The 16,476-nt window shown below is 39.8% G+C and overlaps 1 protein-coding gene across 1 annotated transcript in view; it reads left to right on the top strand.

Moving 5' to 3' along the window:
* The window catches only part of KIF13A (kinesin family member 13A), a 207,269-nt gene that overhangs the window by 128,582 nt on the left and 62,211 nt on the right, over positions 1–16,476 (top strand). Inside the window, 4 exon segments of the mRNA XM_059688710.1 lie at positions 279–459; positions 3,388–3,475; positions 4,592–4,726; positions 5,515–5,627. Coding sequence (XP_059544693.1) covers positions 279–459; positions 3,388–3,475; positions 4,592–4,726; positions 5,515–5,627 — 517 coding nt within the window.

The following is a 16,476-nucleotide window of genomic DNA, read 5'->3' as shown; positions in this document are numbered from 1 at the left end:
AGAAGCCATGAGTGTCATAGAAAGAAGAGTAGCCTTGATCTGGGAAGCAGGGTGGAGGGGGTCAATGGGGGAAGGGGAAGGGAGACATCTGTAATACTTTCAACAATAAAGAACTTTTTTTTTTTTTTTAAAGAAAGAATAGTAACCGTATTGTTTGAGGGTGGGCCCTGGGGGCCAAGTTTGCCTCTTCCACTGTGACCTTGGATGACTTATGTGGTGGAATCATTACATTTTGCTTCCTTGTTTATGCTCTTTTCTTTCTGCTTGCTCTTCTCCAGGCTCAGGAAAATCCTTCTCTATGATGGGCAATGCTGAGCAGCTGGGCCTCATCCCAAGGCTCTGCTGTGCTTTATTTAAAAGGATCTCTCTGGAGCAAAATGAGTCACAGACCTTTAAAGTGGAAGTATCCTATATGGAAATTTATAATGAGAAAGTTCGAGATCTTTTGGACCCCAAAGGGTAAGTTAGTGGGTGAATTAAGCTTGTACTAGAGGTAATAATTTTAAATGATCCTAAAGCTAAAGCTTCAAGTGAATATTTATTTGAGCCTTGGTCACTACTCTGGTTTCCATTCATTTACTGAGGAATCATCAGCTCTCCAAGCCAGTTGGTATGCCCAGTATACATAGTTTATACCAGCAGTCGCCAGCCTTTCGGACCTCATGGACCACCAGTTGGCGACCACTGGTTTATACCATATTCATGTATAATGTTGCTTATATATGCCATTTAAAAAAGATGTTTTTGCTATTTGTATTATTTTGGCCACCATGGTTTATTCATAAAAATTGAGTTAAAATGTCACATTGGCCCTGGCTGGTGTGGCTCAATTGGTTGGAGTATCATCCTGTACACCAGAAGGTCAGGGGATCAATTCCTGGTCAGCGCACATAGCTAGGTTACAGGTTCGATCCTGGTCAGGGCACGTATGGGAGGCAACAGATGGATCTCTCTCTCTCTCTCTCCCCCTCTCCCTTTCCCTCTCCCCCCCCCCACCTCCCTCCCTTCTCTCTCTAAAAATCAATGAAATGTCCTCGGGTGAGGATTTAAAAAAAAAGACGCATTGGTCCTTCCATTTGCGTTGGGAAAGCAGCACCTCTAAATTGGAGATAAAGTAGTTGAAGGATTGAAATCACCCAGCCCAGGCAAGTCATTCTCTTCCCAGGCTGTGCATTGAAATCAGGGGGAGGGCTTTGAAAGATGCACTGACCTGAGCCCCACCCACATAGGCTAGGATTCAGTAGACATAGGGGAAAACCCATGCATCTGTATTTTTAAAAAACTAGGTGATAAAAACAAAATGAGTTTGATTCATAGAAGGAGAGGGCCATTAACTTTTTTTAATTAAATGTTTTTTACTGATTTAAGGAATATATATTTATATATAAAATTTAGAAAATGGGCAGTATGTAAGAAGAAATAAAAATAACCTATAATCTCACTCAAAAATAACCACTGTTAATACTTTGGTGCATTTTGATCCTGTATTTCAAATTTATGGTGTGTGTGTGTGTTGAAGTCATTCTCTAAATATAGTTCAATATTCTGAATTTTCTGTGTAACATAATGAACACTTTCTCTTGTTATTAAAAATATTTTAAGTGCTTTTAGCAGCTGTGTAATTAAGGTTATAATCGAAGGTATAAGATCAAAATTATGGGTAGTAAGGAGTAACCCAGTCATAGGAAATGTTTGTGAACTATTTAATGCATGTGGAAGAACATTTATAACCCATGTAAGATATAAAGAATAATAAAACCAAAGACTATCCTACATGTTCTTTAATAAATAGAACATGACCAATATTTTTGAAGCCTCCAATATGTTCCTCTTGGATCCCATTCTATTCTCTACCCCTTCTTATCTTCCTCTTATTTAAAGTTAATGCATACTTTTGCATAATTCTTAACTGTGTATAAGTGACATCATAGTTATACGTGTCCTTTGGTGACTTACTCAATGATTTGTTCATTCTGATATATTGAGTAATAAGGCATTACCTTTTTCTACTCTTTAGTATTCCGTTGTATGATTATACCATAATTTATTTATCCCATCTGCAGTCATTTGTGTAGTTGTCACTTTTTACCACTGCAGTGCTGCTCTGAGCATTCTTGTACAGCTCTCCTGGTGTACAAATGCATGCGTTTCTAAGGAATACATCGGGGTGTAATTGTAGGTCAAAGATAAAGATACTGAATCTTTAACTTTATTTGGTACTGTGGGACTGTTTTCCAAAATGATTGTACCAGTTCACATTCCCAGCAGCAGTGTTCACGAATTCCAGATGTCAGACGCCATCACAGGCACTTGACATTGTGCTAAATTGACTTTTTCTTGCTCATGAGTAGCATTAAAGATTCTCTGGTTGTGCAAGCAGCATGAGCTGAGTCCTGGGTCTGTGTGCATCAAAGTCCCCCTTGTAAATATGTGCATTTGGTCTGCCCTTGTTTAGAGTATAGAAGAATTACTCACTGTCACATTAAATTTGCCATCATTAAAGTTAGTAACACCTATTTTGTAGGGTTGTAAGATTAAGTGGGAAATCTAAAATGTTCTTAGAAGGCCTTGGGAAGCATCAGTGGTTCTTAGGTCCTTTTTTCCACACTTGAGTGATGCCAAGCACTGACTCTTGATTTGAAAGGTGATTAATATCTGATGCCATGAAAAAGGTGACTGACATATACAATATAGTCATAATGTGTATCGCTTTGCTTTTCATCTCAGTTTGATACACTGTTCAAATGGGTCCCAAACCATGTTTGCCATTTAAAATTTAAAAGAGCCCTAAAATCTTCACCAGCAGAGACACTTCTAAAGGCAGGATAAATATCAGTAGCTGCAAGCAACTGCTGTGCTGTAATATCACTTTCTGTATGAAAATGTCAGCATCGAAGCAGCATAAATCAATACAGACTTGGAAGAGTAAATTAAAAACAAAATAAAACACTTCAATATTATTTACTGTATGGTCCAAATATTAAGATATTATTTACTGAGAATGTGCTTATTTATAAAATAGCCTTGAGTTGTTAAATTCAGTTCTGGAATGTTCTTTGCTTTGTCTTCTTTTTTTTCCCTCCTGTGAAGTTCATCTACTAAAGCAAGTTGGCCTAACCTAGCATTCTGTGTGCCGGCTGTTTAGTTTGGAAGAGGAGATAGAAAAATTTTAAAATAGTAAGTTACTTTAAATAGAAGTCAGAGTATAAAAAACATTTCTGGAAAAGAATGCTATCTTGCTGATCTAAATAAAGTAGCTTTTAGGACATTTTTTATTATTAAAAAAATTATTTTGAAACTGCCATCTTGGTTTATGAATACTTAAAAAGAAAGAAAAGCCTCCGAGTTTTGTCTGATTCATTCATTCCTTTTTTCTTTCTCCTGAAGGAGTAGACAGTCTCTTAAAGTTCGAGAGCATAAAGTTTTGGGGCCATATGTAGATGGTTTATCCCAACTGGCTGTCACTAGTTTTGAGGTAAGTGTTTTTGTTTTAAAATGTCATTAAATAACTGACAGTAAATTGAAGTATGTGAGTAACATTGAATTTATTTTTATGTGAAAGCTTTATAGCTTATTCATATCATTCATGGTCTCCAAGACCCAGTATCAACACACCCCAAACAGAAAAAAAGGTCCTTTCATCACACTCCTCAAATGTTAAAGAGTATCTGGTATTTAATTTAACCTTTTCTCTTTGATAGGGTCCCCTGCCTTAGTTTCCATTACTTTTCACTCTTCTGTTTCTTCTATTTTTTGGAATCAGCCCTCTCTCCATTTTCCTACTTCTTGATTTTTATGCCTTCTTACATCCTGACTTGATGTTGTACCTTTGTTTTTATTGTCATTGCTTTGGAAATCTCATAACACAAACTGCTACCTGTTGCTGAAGAAAGCCAATGAATGAATGAGCGAATACACCCCTAAACTTAGTCTTGCTATCTCTGTGTTGTGCCTATCCTGTCTTCACTCAGCATGACTAAAATTTATCTGTGAGGTAACTCTCTAGCCATTTAAATGAAGACATTTTTCAGATGGGTACGAGACTTGTTGGAGTGATCGCTCTGTGAACTTCAGTGTCTTGTGAATACTTTCTTTATAAGGTTCATTCATCAAACATTGCATAAGAATCCATAGGTTCTAAGTGTTGTAAGACAGGTGTACAAAGGTGAATAAGGAAAATTTCCTGGAGAACCATAGTGTTAGAGGATAGAGGCAAATAAGTGAGAGTAAATAGCTAGAGTTGTTAAGCCCAAAGAGTTCGAATAAAGTAAGATAATCACCATTATTGCACATCTGGAGTGCTCAATAAATATTAGCTCTTTTGTTCCCTAGTAACTTGTAAGGGAAAGAATTGGTAATTAACAGAGAAAGAAGACAGTTGTGGGTAAGAAAGAAGGGGGAACATTTCATATACTAGGAAGCACCGAGGGAGGAGGAAACTGAACCATGCTCGGTGAAGGCGGGGGCGGGGGGGGGTATTAAAGGGTGGTGGCGAATGCGTCAGAGGATCATAATTAATACATACACCTAGTGGGCAGGACTGTGGTCATATGTTTTTGCTTATAATGTTTTCCTTGTGCTTTGCCTTTAGGATATTGAGTCACTGATGTCTGAGGGAAATAAGTCTCGGACAGTAGCTGCTACCAACATGAATGAAGAAAGTAGCCGCTCGCACGCCGTGTTCAACATCATAGTCACACAGACACTTTATGACTTGCAGTCTGGGGTGAGGGACTGGGCAGACCCTTTGCTGGCAGTAAAAGATCTTAAAATATCTGCATGGGTGATGTGTTTCGTGGTTGGGTTTAGCAGCTGAAAAATTTGTGCTGGTTCTTCTACGTACCTTGCTTAAATCATTTAATTTCTTAGGTATTTCTTAATACAGGGTGTCCCCCAAAAATGTATACACACTTTAACAACTGATAGCTCAGTTTTGAAAATGAAATGTATTTTAATACACAAACTTTATATGTATTTAAATGTGTGTATACATTTTTGAGGACAACCTATATATAACTTTTTTTAATTGAATTTCTTGTGTGAACTCTCTGAAGAGCATCATGATTTCACCAGACAGCTTTTAATATGTATTCTTTCATACTGAAACTCACCTAAAAGCAACTGAGTCTACCTCACTGTCATTAAGGGATATTAAAGAGGAAACCTCAACATTTAGCCTAAAGAGCACTTTCTCAAAAGAAGAGCTGTTTGACCTGAATGCGCAGGAATCCTCGAGCCCTAGTATTTCCTCATAGGCAAGTAAAATCTCCAGCTTCCTGGGTGCATTCTGGATTGCTTCCCAGCTGCCATACAAAATGCTACAGTACCGCACCAAATTAAATTTTGACTATAAGTTGCTAGTCCAGATAACTGACCGTTTCAGATCTTGAGACGTTAGCCTCGCTGTAGTGGATGGCTGCTCAGTTGCTCTCAGTTACAGTGCTGACATATATGTAGAAATCATTTGGTTTCTGTGTTCACATGTGTTATTTCTCTCTTGTTCCCTGCACCCAGAACTCTGGAGAAAAAGTCAGTAAGGTCAGCTTGGTGGACCTGGCTGGAAGCGAAAGAGTGTCCAAAACAGGAGCCGCCGGAGAGCGACTGAAAGAAGGCAGCAACATTAACAAGTAAGGTGCCTGTGCTGCCCTGGAGCATCGCATCCAGTGGCCTGTGTGTTGGGGGTCAGACGGCTCTGATCACACGCGGTTTGGAGTCTATCCGCTTTAGTAAACTGCGTTGAGGAAAAACAACAGCCTCCTCAATTGAGATGCATGAAGTTATTCAAGCTACGAGCAAGTTATTCAACCTGCTCAAACGTTCTACAGATATTTAGTGTATCATTGTTTGTAATGTAGACTTAGGTAAGTGCAAATCACAATTCCATAAGTAAAATCATGTAGTAAATTAACTCAGGGAGCTTATGCTGAAAAGAAAGTCTGCTTTGAATCTCTTCGTAAGGCTAATACTGTTTAAACATCAGTACTTCAAAAAAAACTACACTTACCAGTTATTGAATAACTGCCAAACGGAAATCTCACTATGTGCCTTGAGGACCTACAGTGCGCCCAGTGAGCAGGGAAGGCTGGAAGCAGAGGGAGGCAGATGTGTAGGAGTTTGCCATGGAGACAAAGGAGATGAAGGCATCCTCACGGAGCGCACAGCTCAGGCACAGACAGTGAGGACTTGTCTTCCAGGGGTGCAGTGTCCTAGGTGGCTCCTGCTGTGCAACAGGAAGTCTTCCTGCTTTCCAGCAGGAGAGGGAGTGGAGTTTGCCTTTAAGAGGGTGCACTCAGGCCAGACTGCCTGAGGTTAATCCTGCCTCCACCACTTACTACATCTTAAGTATCATAGGCAAGTGATTTCACCTCTCCGTGCTTCACTTTTCTCATCTGTAATGGGGATAATAACCGCACCTACTTCATGGAATTGTTTGGAACTAAATGTCCACAATGTGCTTAGAACAATGCCTGGCACATAGTATGCACTGAATAAAATTAATTGTTGTAGCTATTGTTTTTATAATTCATATGAACAGTATAATCATTATCTTTATGCCAAGTTCAGCACAAAGCAGTTTAGTTTGTACTTGTAATATATGTGTCTTGCAACATATAACTTGGGGTTTGTTTGGGACAGAAGGTGACAAGAGTTAATATATTTGGGAACATGTCTGTGCAGCTGGAATTTTAAAATGTTGTTAGCAGATTAGAATTTTAGTATACACCAGTTTAAAATTAGAAGTAAAATACCACCCACTTTCCAGTGGACATAGGCATACTCACTGCAATGACTGCTGCTTTAGGAGTTAATCTCCCGTTCTGATAACAAAGGATTTTGCTGTGTTTTGTGACAAAGCATGTTAGGAGCCAGGCTGGCACTACTGCTCTGCATTCCAAAATGAGCTCAGGAACCACGATGGGAAAGCAGAAACGGGAGTGTGAGGGAGCAGGTACCAAGGAAGAGCCTGTCAGCCGTCCTAGAGACCTGTCTACTGGTGCTGAGCCATACCAGCCCTTTGCCTGCTGGCTGGGATTGTGGAGAAACACTGAAGATTCTATGCTGTGAATTGTGGGAAATTAGAATATGGCTTTGAAGTATAATGGTCAATAACTCTTATTGACCTCTTGCAACGTGCCAGGCATTATCCCGAATGTTTTGTGTTGCAAGTCATCTGGTCCTCACTTCAGCATTGTGAAAGGGGTCTGTTACTCCATTTGCAGACAAGGAAACCAAGGCAGAGAGCAGTTACATAATGGGTCCAGAGTCACAAAGCTCTAAGTGTGGATCTTGGATTGGGTACAGGCAGTCTGGCCGCAGAGCCCAGGCTCACCACTGTGCTGTACTTGGGGTGACCATGTGTTCTGTTTGCCTGAAAAAAATTCTGATTAATACTTTTGTTCCAGAGTAGATATTACCATTGCCTCCTTCGATTTGGACACTGAATTATGTAGTATCCCAAACTGGATTACCTCAAGACCACACGATAACATGATCGTGATCCTCCAGCACCTGGCTCTTTTCCATAATGACTTATTGAGTTGAATGGAATTCTCTTAGCATCCTGCTGTTGTTTCTTATTATATACTTGAGACCCGGTGCACAAAATTGGTGCACGGGGAAGGTCCTTAGGCCTGGCCAGCGATCAGGTTCCCCGCCTCCCCACCCCCTCCTTTCCTTGCTCCCTTAGCACCCTGCCACCACCACAGCTGGTCGCCCGCCATGTTCCTCGCCGCCCCCTGGTGGTCAGCACACATCATAGCGAGTGATCAAACTCCTGGTTGAACTCCCAAGTGGACACTTTGCATATTAGCCTTTTATATAGAGAGACTAGCACTTTCACAAATGGATTTGTGTATCCCCTGCTGCTAGTCTGTGGGATATAATCATCATATTTAGGTTTCTTTATAGTTTTCAGACCACTCTCACATGCATTATTTTGTGTAAGATTCATAGTAGGTATTTTTTTAAATCTTTGTTTAAAAATGAGGAAACTGATGGTTGGAGACATTTAAGTAATGTGAATAAGACATTTTAAGCCTCTGCTATGTGTTTGGCACCACAGTAGATGCTGGGGTTGCAAAAGGAATTTAGGTATTGTTGTAAATAGAATATTGCCTCACTGTTCCCTTTCCCCCTCCCCAAATATGTCAGGTTCTAATTCCAAAAATTTGCACATGTTACCTTACAAAGCAGAGGGATTTTGCAGATGTGCTTAAGTTACTAATATTTTGAAATGGAGAGATTATCTAGGTGGGTCTGATATAATCACAAGCTCCTGACAAGTGACAGAGGCAGATAGGAGAACCAGAGTCAGAGTCAGACTGATGCAGCATGAGAAAGACTTCAGTGGCCTTTGCTTTCTTGGAGATGGAGGAAGGGGCCACAAACCAAGGAATGTGGGCAGCCTATGGAAACTGGAAAAGGCAAAGAAACAGATTCTCCCCCAGAGTCTCCAGAAGGAGTGCAGCCCTGCTGATACCTTGATTTTAGCCTAATGAGACACATTCTGGACTTCTGGCCACCAGAACTATAAGATAAATGTGTTGTTTTAAGCCTCTACATTTATGATTATTTGTTACAGTATGGTTACTGCCCTTGAGGAGCACATAGTTTGGGACAACAGTAAGACACTTCATTTGAAAAAGTAAAAGGAAAGAGGATTTTTTGACTGGATAACGTTGAGAAATGCCATATAACCCAGCATTTAAGCATGGAACTATTTTTTATGACACCTTTCCTAGTCTTTGGATGTCTGCCAAGTTGGTCTTGTGCTCTCCCCAAAATAAGTGGCTGGAAGGGAGTGGAAGTCCCTCTGAACCCTTTCTCCTGAGCCTTAGTCCAGGGCTATTTTCTTCAGTCTGAGCATCTCTCTAATCTCCCTGAGTTGGCACTTATGTGCCAAGAGCCCATTAAGGATCCAGGTCTCCACCAGGTGTCCTCCAAGTTCTCGGCATGGTCCTCAGTACGTAGTAACTGAATGAATGGAGCATTCTTTTTTCCCACAGTAAGACAGTGCTGTAATCTGCACAACTGTGTTAGAGGCCTTCATAGAAATTGTGGCTCACAATCCCTTACCTGTGACTCCAAAACTCCCAAAGTGCTTTTTTTCTTCATAGCACACTTGTTGGTAAACTTTCATGCGGCTGTCTCTAGTCTTTATCTATATTTCTAATCTTTATTTAATTACTTATTTAATGTTACTATTCATAAGTTTAACTGTAGAATTGTTCATGTATTTTACTATGGATTGCTGTCCCAGATCCCGCCAGTGGTCATGTATAGTGTGTGAACTTTCTAAAATCCAAAATATTCTGAATTTTGGACACATGTAGCCCCAAGAGTTATAGATAAGCGATAGGGAGCTGCACTTTTCTTATCCGTTTGGAAAATATGGTTTGAACACTGAGCATAAGGATACGGGGATGAGTGAATAAGATGGGACCCTGGCCCCAGGGACTTCAAAGTCCAGTGGGAGCCCCCTTGGAAGGGCAGCATTAGCACATTAAGTGCCATAGACACTTGCACGGGGTGCAGTGGGAACACAGGTGACAATACAGCTGGAAGGTCAGGGGAGCTTCTAGAGCAGCTACTGTCGTTTCTTGGTTATAGAAACTAGCCTTATGACCTTTATGTGCCTCAGTGGCTTCATCTGTAAAATGTGGATGAGGACACAGCCCTACAAGTGGGGCTATTAAAAGGATTAAGTTAGTTTCTCATTGCAAAGTACTTATGACAGTGCCCAGCACATAGCAAGCTCTATATAAGTGTGTACTAATACAGTAAAATAATATAATAAATTGAAAAAGAAATCGCTGATGTTTTCTAAGCTTTCTCTCAGCCTCCTATTTGGACTTCTATTGATGGGACATTAATAATCCTCTTAAGTAGACCTGTCAGGGGCATCACAGGCGTTAGTGTATGCTTGATGGGCTGTGGATTTAGGAGCTTCATCTCTTCTTAAGCTCTTAAGAGGTTTAAAGCGCATGATTCCTTCATTTTCAGAGCTAAGGCTTGTGTGACTTCACCGCCACAGCCTGTTCAGGGTTTGATAGTCATCTGCAGACCATCTTCACAGGGGACTGATCTGAAAAATCAGTCTGCTGCTCCGCTTGTCTGTGGAGGGTTGAATGAGGAAACCTTTCCTTTCTACTGGCATCTGGCTGCTTCAGCTCCCTTGAGAACTCATTTAGATCGTGGACACTCTCTAATGCCCCAAGGAATGTCATTGAAATTGGTTCCATTTTAATCTCAGCAATGGCTAGTCCTTAAATGCAAACAACGTTCATCTAATGAGGATTGTTCCCAGCCTCACTTCCATTTCAATTACTGTGGTTAATAATAAAGTATACTGAACACCTCTAAAAATGGGTTCTAGTGAACTTGTGCTAGAGATATGAGTATGTGACACTCCTAGGGTTCTGTTATATAATTTGTAATAATATAGTAACTTACAAGCTTAATGTTTCCAATGTTTTGTGTGACTCAGTCCTCCTTTTCTCCTTCTTGAGGACTTTCCAGGAGGATTCGTGTTCATTTCCTCTTGGGAACCCCACTTAAATGGGTATTGCCTGAACTTGTCCCTAAGGAGAATAAAAATGGCTTGCTTCTGTTCATTGTTCCAGAGCTTCTGTTCATTGTGTCAGAGATCCTTGTATATTTACACTTGTACATTGCAGGAAAAATCTGAATAAACATCTTTACATTTAACATGAGAGACCCATAAAGGACAGCAAAATTCTGCTCCTTGGGGTGCAGTACCCATATATTTGGGAGCATGTGCCATTTTTACCTCTGTTTCTCAAAGCATTTTTGTGAAATACTAGTTCCATACTAGTTCCTCCAGTGGCTTTGGGAAGAAGAGGAGGCCTGGACAAATAATTTTGAGAAGGGCTCCTAGTAAAACCTTCCTTTGGATATTCACAGTGGTAAAGCTCTGAGGAGACCTGAGTACTGACTACCATATAACTCTAACTTATTTCCTGAACTTACTTGATGACAGAATTCTGGGTGTAACATATATTAAAATCTCCAGAACATATTTTCAAAATAACTTGTTTTTGGAAATGTTAGTATATACTTTATTATTACACCACAGCAATTGTGATGGAAATGAGACTGGGAGTGATACTCATTAGATGAGCATTATTTGAGTTTAATGATTTGCATTAGCCACCAGAAAAGGGTGGTGAGTGGAAATGAGGTGTAGGGTATAGGTATAAGGGTTTTCTTTCTTGACAGGTGATGCTACTGTCTTTTCCCTGTATTTTGCCATTTCTCCTTTACATTTAAGAGTGGGGACTTACCCACTCTTATGGAGTACTAAACTCAAATTCACTAATTTAATCATCTTTCAAGGAATTCTTTAAAAGCCAAGAGCTGCATTCTGCTGTAAACAATAGAAACCAGCTATAGTGAGATCCAAAGGGTGTATTTATTTTTCTCACTTAATAGAAATTCAGAAGCTGGAACAGAACCTTAGAAATGTCAGGCATACAGCTCTGCTAACCTTAGTGTGTGTTCCTGTTCTCCTCATAACCTCAAGATGGCTCTACCATTCAGTGTTGCAAACAAGAAGGGGAAGGAGGAGGAATAAAGGACCACCTGCTCTGTCAGCTGAATCTTGTACCTTTTCTATCCAGAGTACATAGCTTCCTTCAAAGCCCCTCCCAGTAATGTCTCCCTACATCTCATTGGCCAGAACTGTGTTTCATGGCTTCCTCAAGCTACAAAGCATTCTGGAAAGTAGAGTTTTTAGCCTGACACATACTTCCCAATAAAATGAGGGTTCTGTTAATAAGAAGGGGTGGGGGGGATTTTGGGCCAGCAGCCACAGAGCATACCAATGATGGTTGTATTAGTCCTTTTTAGAAAGAGGTCCATGTTCTGTTCTTCAGTGTATTATAGACTCTGTTTTACTCCACAAACACTGAGTGCTTTTGTAAGCCAGGCACAGTAATTGATGAAGGAATTTCTATGGCAATAGAATAACCACGGCCTCAAGATGATCAGAATCTAAGTAGAAAGAGATGGAGAAATGGGTGTACCTTGTTTTATTGCACTTTGCTTTATTACATTTCATAGATGTTGGGTTTTTTACAAATTGAAGGCAAGACCCTCCAGCAGCAAAAATACTACGATTCACTTTATTTCAAATAAACTGAACTGAACTTGCAGTATCTCCAAGGTATGCCTGTATACAGCTAACTCTAATGAAATTTATAAACACTGTAGTTATGATCTCAGAAAAAAGATCTTTGGAAAAATAGGTAAGATAATATATTTGAAATTCATCCTAAAGAGTACAGATAACTTACATCACATAATATCTACTCCTAAGGGCAGGAATCTGGTGGTTAGAAAGCTATGTAGGTTGGAGGAACATGTAGAAGAAGAAAAAATAGTTAATTATGATTTTTTTCTCATTGATTGTATTTACTAGAGTAGCTTTCTTATTGTTTTTTATCCACCCAAGTTTTACTGTCTTTTTTATCTCAAATTGTCCATTGATATAAATAGGTATATTTTTGAGAATTTCAATCTTAAAACATGGCTATCTATATTATTAAAGGCCAGTGGCCATAACGCCATAACAACCAAATGACCGGTCACCAGGAGGTGCATTGATGGGTCTCGTGGCGCGGCGGGTCTTGGTCTTATGGTGCAGTGTGGCAGGTATGGGGTTTTGCACGCTGGGCCTCTAGTCTATTTATAAACTAGTAGCCTGGTGCATGAATTTGTGCACATTAAAAGGAAATTAATTAGAAGAAATATTTTAATATCACTATTCACCCTTTCTCTATAATAGAAGTGTCAACCAAATTCATGGTCAACAATGACAGATCAAAACACACATGTGCAATTGGTGCCAGCAAGAGCTTTATATGTATCATGCATGCCTGAGTCAACTTAGCCTTTTATAGATATAGAATAAACTTGTTTAATTAGACCTGCTTTCTGATTTAGCTAAACTTTTTCCAGCCCAGTGAAGCACCCCAACTTCTCTTTCAGGTAATTGTCAGCAACACAGCAGTAAATATCAACACGAAGCAGATTATTATTGTAGATCACGCAGGGAGAACAAAGGGTAAAATATTTAACTGCAGCAGTGTTTGACTATATTCTGCACAGTGAGAAAACCTGAAGTTATTTTTAAGGTCCACCATTTCTTACTTATTTTCAGTCAGGTCAAGTTTCTAAGCTTTCTAAATCTCCGTTTTCTGGCTAACAAAAAGAAAATAGGATTCCACTGAGTCTCCTATCTACCTACTCCAGGACTTCTGTGAGGATCAAATGAGATAAGGCATGGGAAAAAGCTTCACAGACATTTGGTTACAGTGTAAAATGTTTCCACCTGACTCTGAAGCAAGTTGTGTTCCTGGGCTGAAGAAACTCCAAGGAGGCTAGTCGCTAGAAGGAGGAAGCCAGACGTCGTTATGTGACATCATTACCTGGACGGACACCTACCATATTAGCCATATATATATGTTATCGCCTTGCCTAACTCTTCCTTCACCTCCAAGTCAGCCCCTCCCCATGCTACTCTCATCCCAGCCCAAGAATTGTGCTAAGAGATTTAAAGATTAGGAGCTTTCTTGCTGTCTCCACCTCCAGTAGGTTGAGGGAAAGAGCAGTGCTTTGGTAGAATTAGAATTCTGGAATAACTTTTTCAGCCCTGAAAATTGGTAAACAACCCCACCCTGTTCTGGACACCTGTGAGGCACAAAAGCTGCCCATTGGCCCCCAGCATGAGCAGACAATAGTAGCAGGTTCCATAATGAGTGATTCTGTTATATTTTGAAGTTCCCTGGAATAAAGCTCTCATTAAATATGTAAGCCTGTTGCTCACCTTTCCCACATTAAGCTTTTAACAGCTTTTAGAATTCCAGGAGCCCCTGGATCATTGCTTTTGGGTGGGGCCTTGTAGGGAGAAGGGGTGTAGACCCCTTGTCACAACCTGCTCTCTCACTCATCCTGGAGTCCCACCCACCCTATAATTCGTTTCGGTTTGTTCCAAGGAGACCCTAATAGGTTTAGGTTACGTTCTTGTTTTGAATGTGTGCACACTACTAGGTAAAAGGGTGTGGTTTCAACTAATGAGAAACTTCTCGAACTAGATAAGTTATAGAGCAAAGTGCAGGCAGTAACTGGAGTTGTGTAATTCCCATCCAGCTCCACCCCTGCTCCTGAGCTCACATGCTGCACTGGGCTCCCAGAGAGCACATGGTACAGTGGAGTTTTCCTCAGATCCCTCATTTGATTTTATGTTTTAGGTTTAGGAGTGACAGAAACTTTCCCTTTTTACTCTCTACACTGTCAGATTAGGAACTACAAGTATTTGCCACAAGACAACATAAAATTTAGTTCAGTGATGAAAAATCCATGACAACCTCAAAACATGTTTTCATATAAAGGGCCATTGTGAACCATAAAGTTGCTAATGATGACCTTTCAGTCACTGAGCTCTTTATAGTTTGTAAGAATTAAAGCAACTTCTGCTTCACTTGGGGTATTAAAAATTTGGGCTAGTTCAGAGAATTGTTTTCAACTAAAAAAATTTATTTCAATAGTTGTAAAATATGGAAAATGCCCTATATCCTATATTAAAGCAGAAATGTATTTTTGCCTTGTACTGAATTCTTACTTTCCTCTATTTCTTACATATCACATGCAATTTTTTTTCTTAAAGTTGTTAGCTTTGGGAGGATGATTGAACTTGCTGGATTTTTCTTATTAAAAAAAAAATTTAAGCTGCATTGAAAAGTAATGCACATACCACATAATTTGCCAATTTAAAGTGTACAGTTCAATAGTTTATTATATTCAGAGTTGTACAGCCATTACCACAATCTAATTTTAAAACATTTTAATCACCCCCAAAAGAAACCTCATGCCCAAGTCATTCCCCATTGGCCCCATCCCTAGCCCTAAGCAGCTACTACCTCTGTCTCTATAGATTTGCCTGTTCTGGATATTTCATATAAGTGGAATCGGATAATATGTGGTGATATTATTTTCCTATCTTTTTTTTTTTTAATAACAGATTACCACAAATTGGGTTGCAAAATTTACTTTCTTACGTTCTGGAGGCCAGATATCCAAAATCGAGGGATCGACAGGGTTTGTTCCTTCTGGGAGCTGAGAGGGAAAATGTATTTTATGCCTCTCTCCCGGCTTCTAGTGGTCACTGGCATTCCTTGGCTTGTAGGTGCATCACTACAATCTGTCTCTGTCTCCCGTGCTATTCTCCATGTCTGTCTTCACATGGCCTTCTCATAAGAACACCAATCCTTGGTTTAGAACCCTCCCTTATCCAGTATGATCTCATCTTAACTACTTTCATCTGCAAGGACCATATTTCCAAATAAGGTCACATTCTGAGGTTCTAATGGGCATGAATTTGAGGGAGGGGGACTATTCAACCCAGGATATTGGCCTTTGTGTTTGGTTTCTTTCACTTAACATAATTTTCTGAGGTTCATTCATGTATCTTGTATCATTCCTCTTTTATAGTCAGTAGTACTCTGTTGTATGGACATACCACACTTTACTCATCCTTTCATCATTTGATGGACATTTGGGTTGTTTCCACATGTTAGTTATTATGAATATGCTGTTATGAAAATTCATGTACAAGTTTTTGTGTGGACATGTTTCATTTCTCTTGGATCAGACTTGTTTAATTTTTACATCTGTCAATTATGATGTCACTTATGGTAATGGCTATTAGTTATTAAAATTCTTGTTCATTTTCTGCCTCTTGCACTTGCTTTGCATTTCAGTGACTTTTCAGTAAGTCACCTTTGGGGAATTAATTATGTTTTGTGGGGAATAGGCTTTTTTCCTTTCAAACCTGTTGGCATTGGAAAGAAAGCGATCTAGTCTTTGACTTGTTAACCTCTAGTCAATGGCTGATTTGTACCCTGCCTTGTTTTTATAATAAGTAATAATATCTGATTGTTTAAACTATTTTGAAAGCGCTTTCTCTTTGCTATGTCATGTAATCTTAATTGCAATCCTGGGAGACCTGAGGCTGCTCTTTTCTGGCTGCTAAATTTGGGATCCTGTTAAATTCCTTTTACAAGAGCAATTGGAATGTAACTGTGGCACCAGAGGATGTCGCTCATCCCTCAGTACCACCGATCTGTTGTTTCTAGGACAGTGGTTCTTCACCTGGCTGCACATTAGAATCACCTGGGAATCTTTTTAAAAGCCTGATTTCTGGGCCTCGTCCTCTGGAAATTCTGTTTCTTTGTTATGGGGTGGGGCCACAACATTAGTAACAAAGAAACAGAATTTCCGGAGGATGAGGCCCAGAAATCAGGCTTTTAAAAAGATTCCCAGGTGATTCTAATGTGCAGCCAAGGTTGAGAACCACTGTTCTAGGTGCTCTTTTCTCCAGGTGCAGAGAACATGTATTAGCCACAAGGGAGAGCTCAGTAGCCTAAACCAGGGGTCCTCAAACTCTAGCCTACATCA

The sequence above is a fragment of the Myotis daubentonii genome, chromosome 3, assembly GCF_963259705.1.
Source record: "Myotis daubentonii chromosome 3, mMyoDau2.1, whole genome shotgun sequence".
Taxonomy (NCBI): domain Eukaryota; kingdom Metazoa; phylum Chordata; class Mammalia; order Chiroptera; family Vespertilionidae; genus Myotis; species Myotis daubentonii.
Note: the sequence above shows the minus strand (reverse complement) of the source record. Positions and strands in the feature narration are given on the sequence as shown.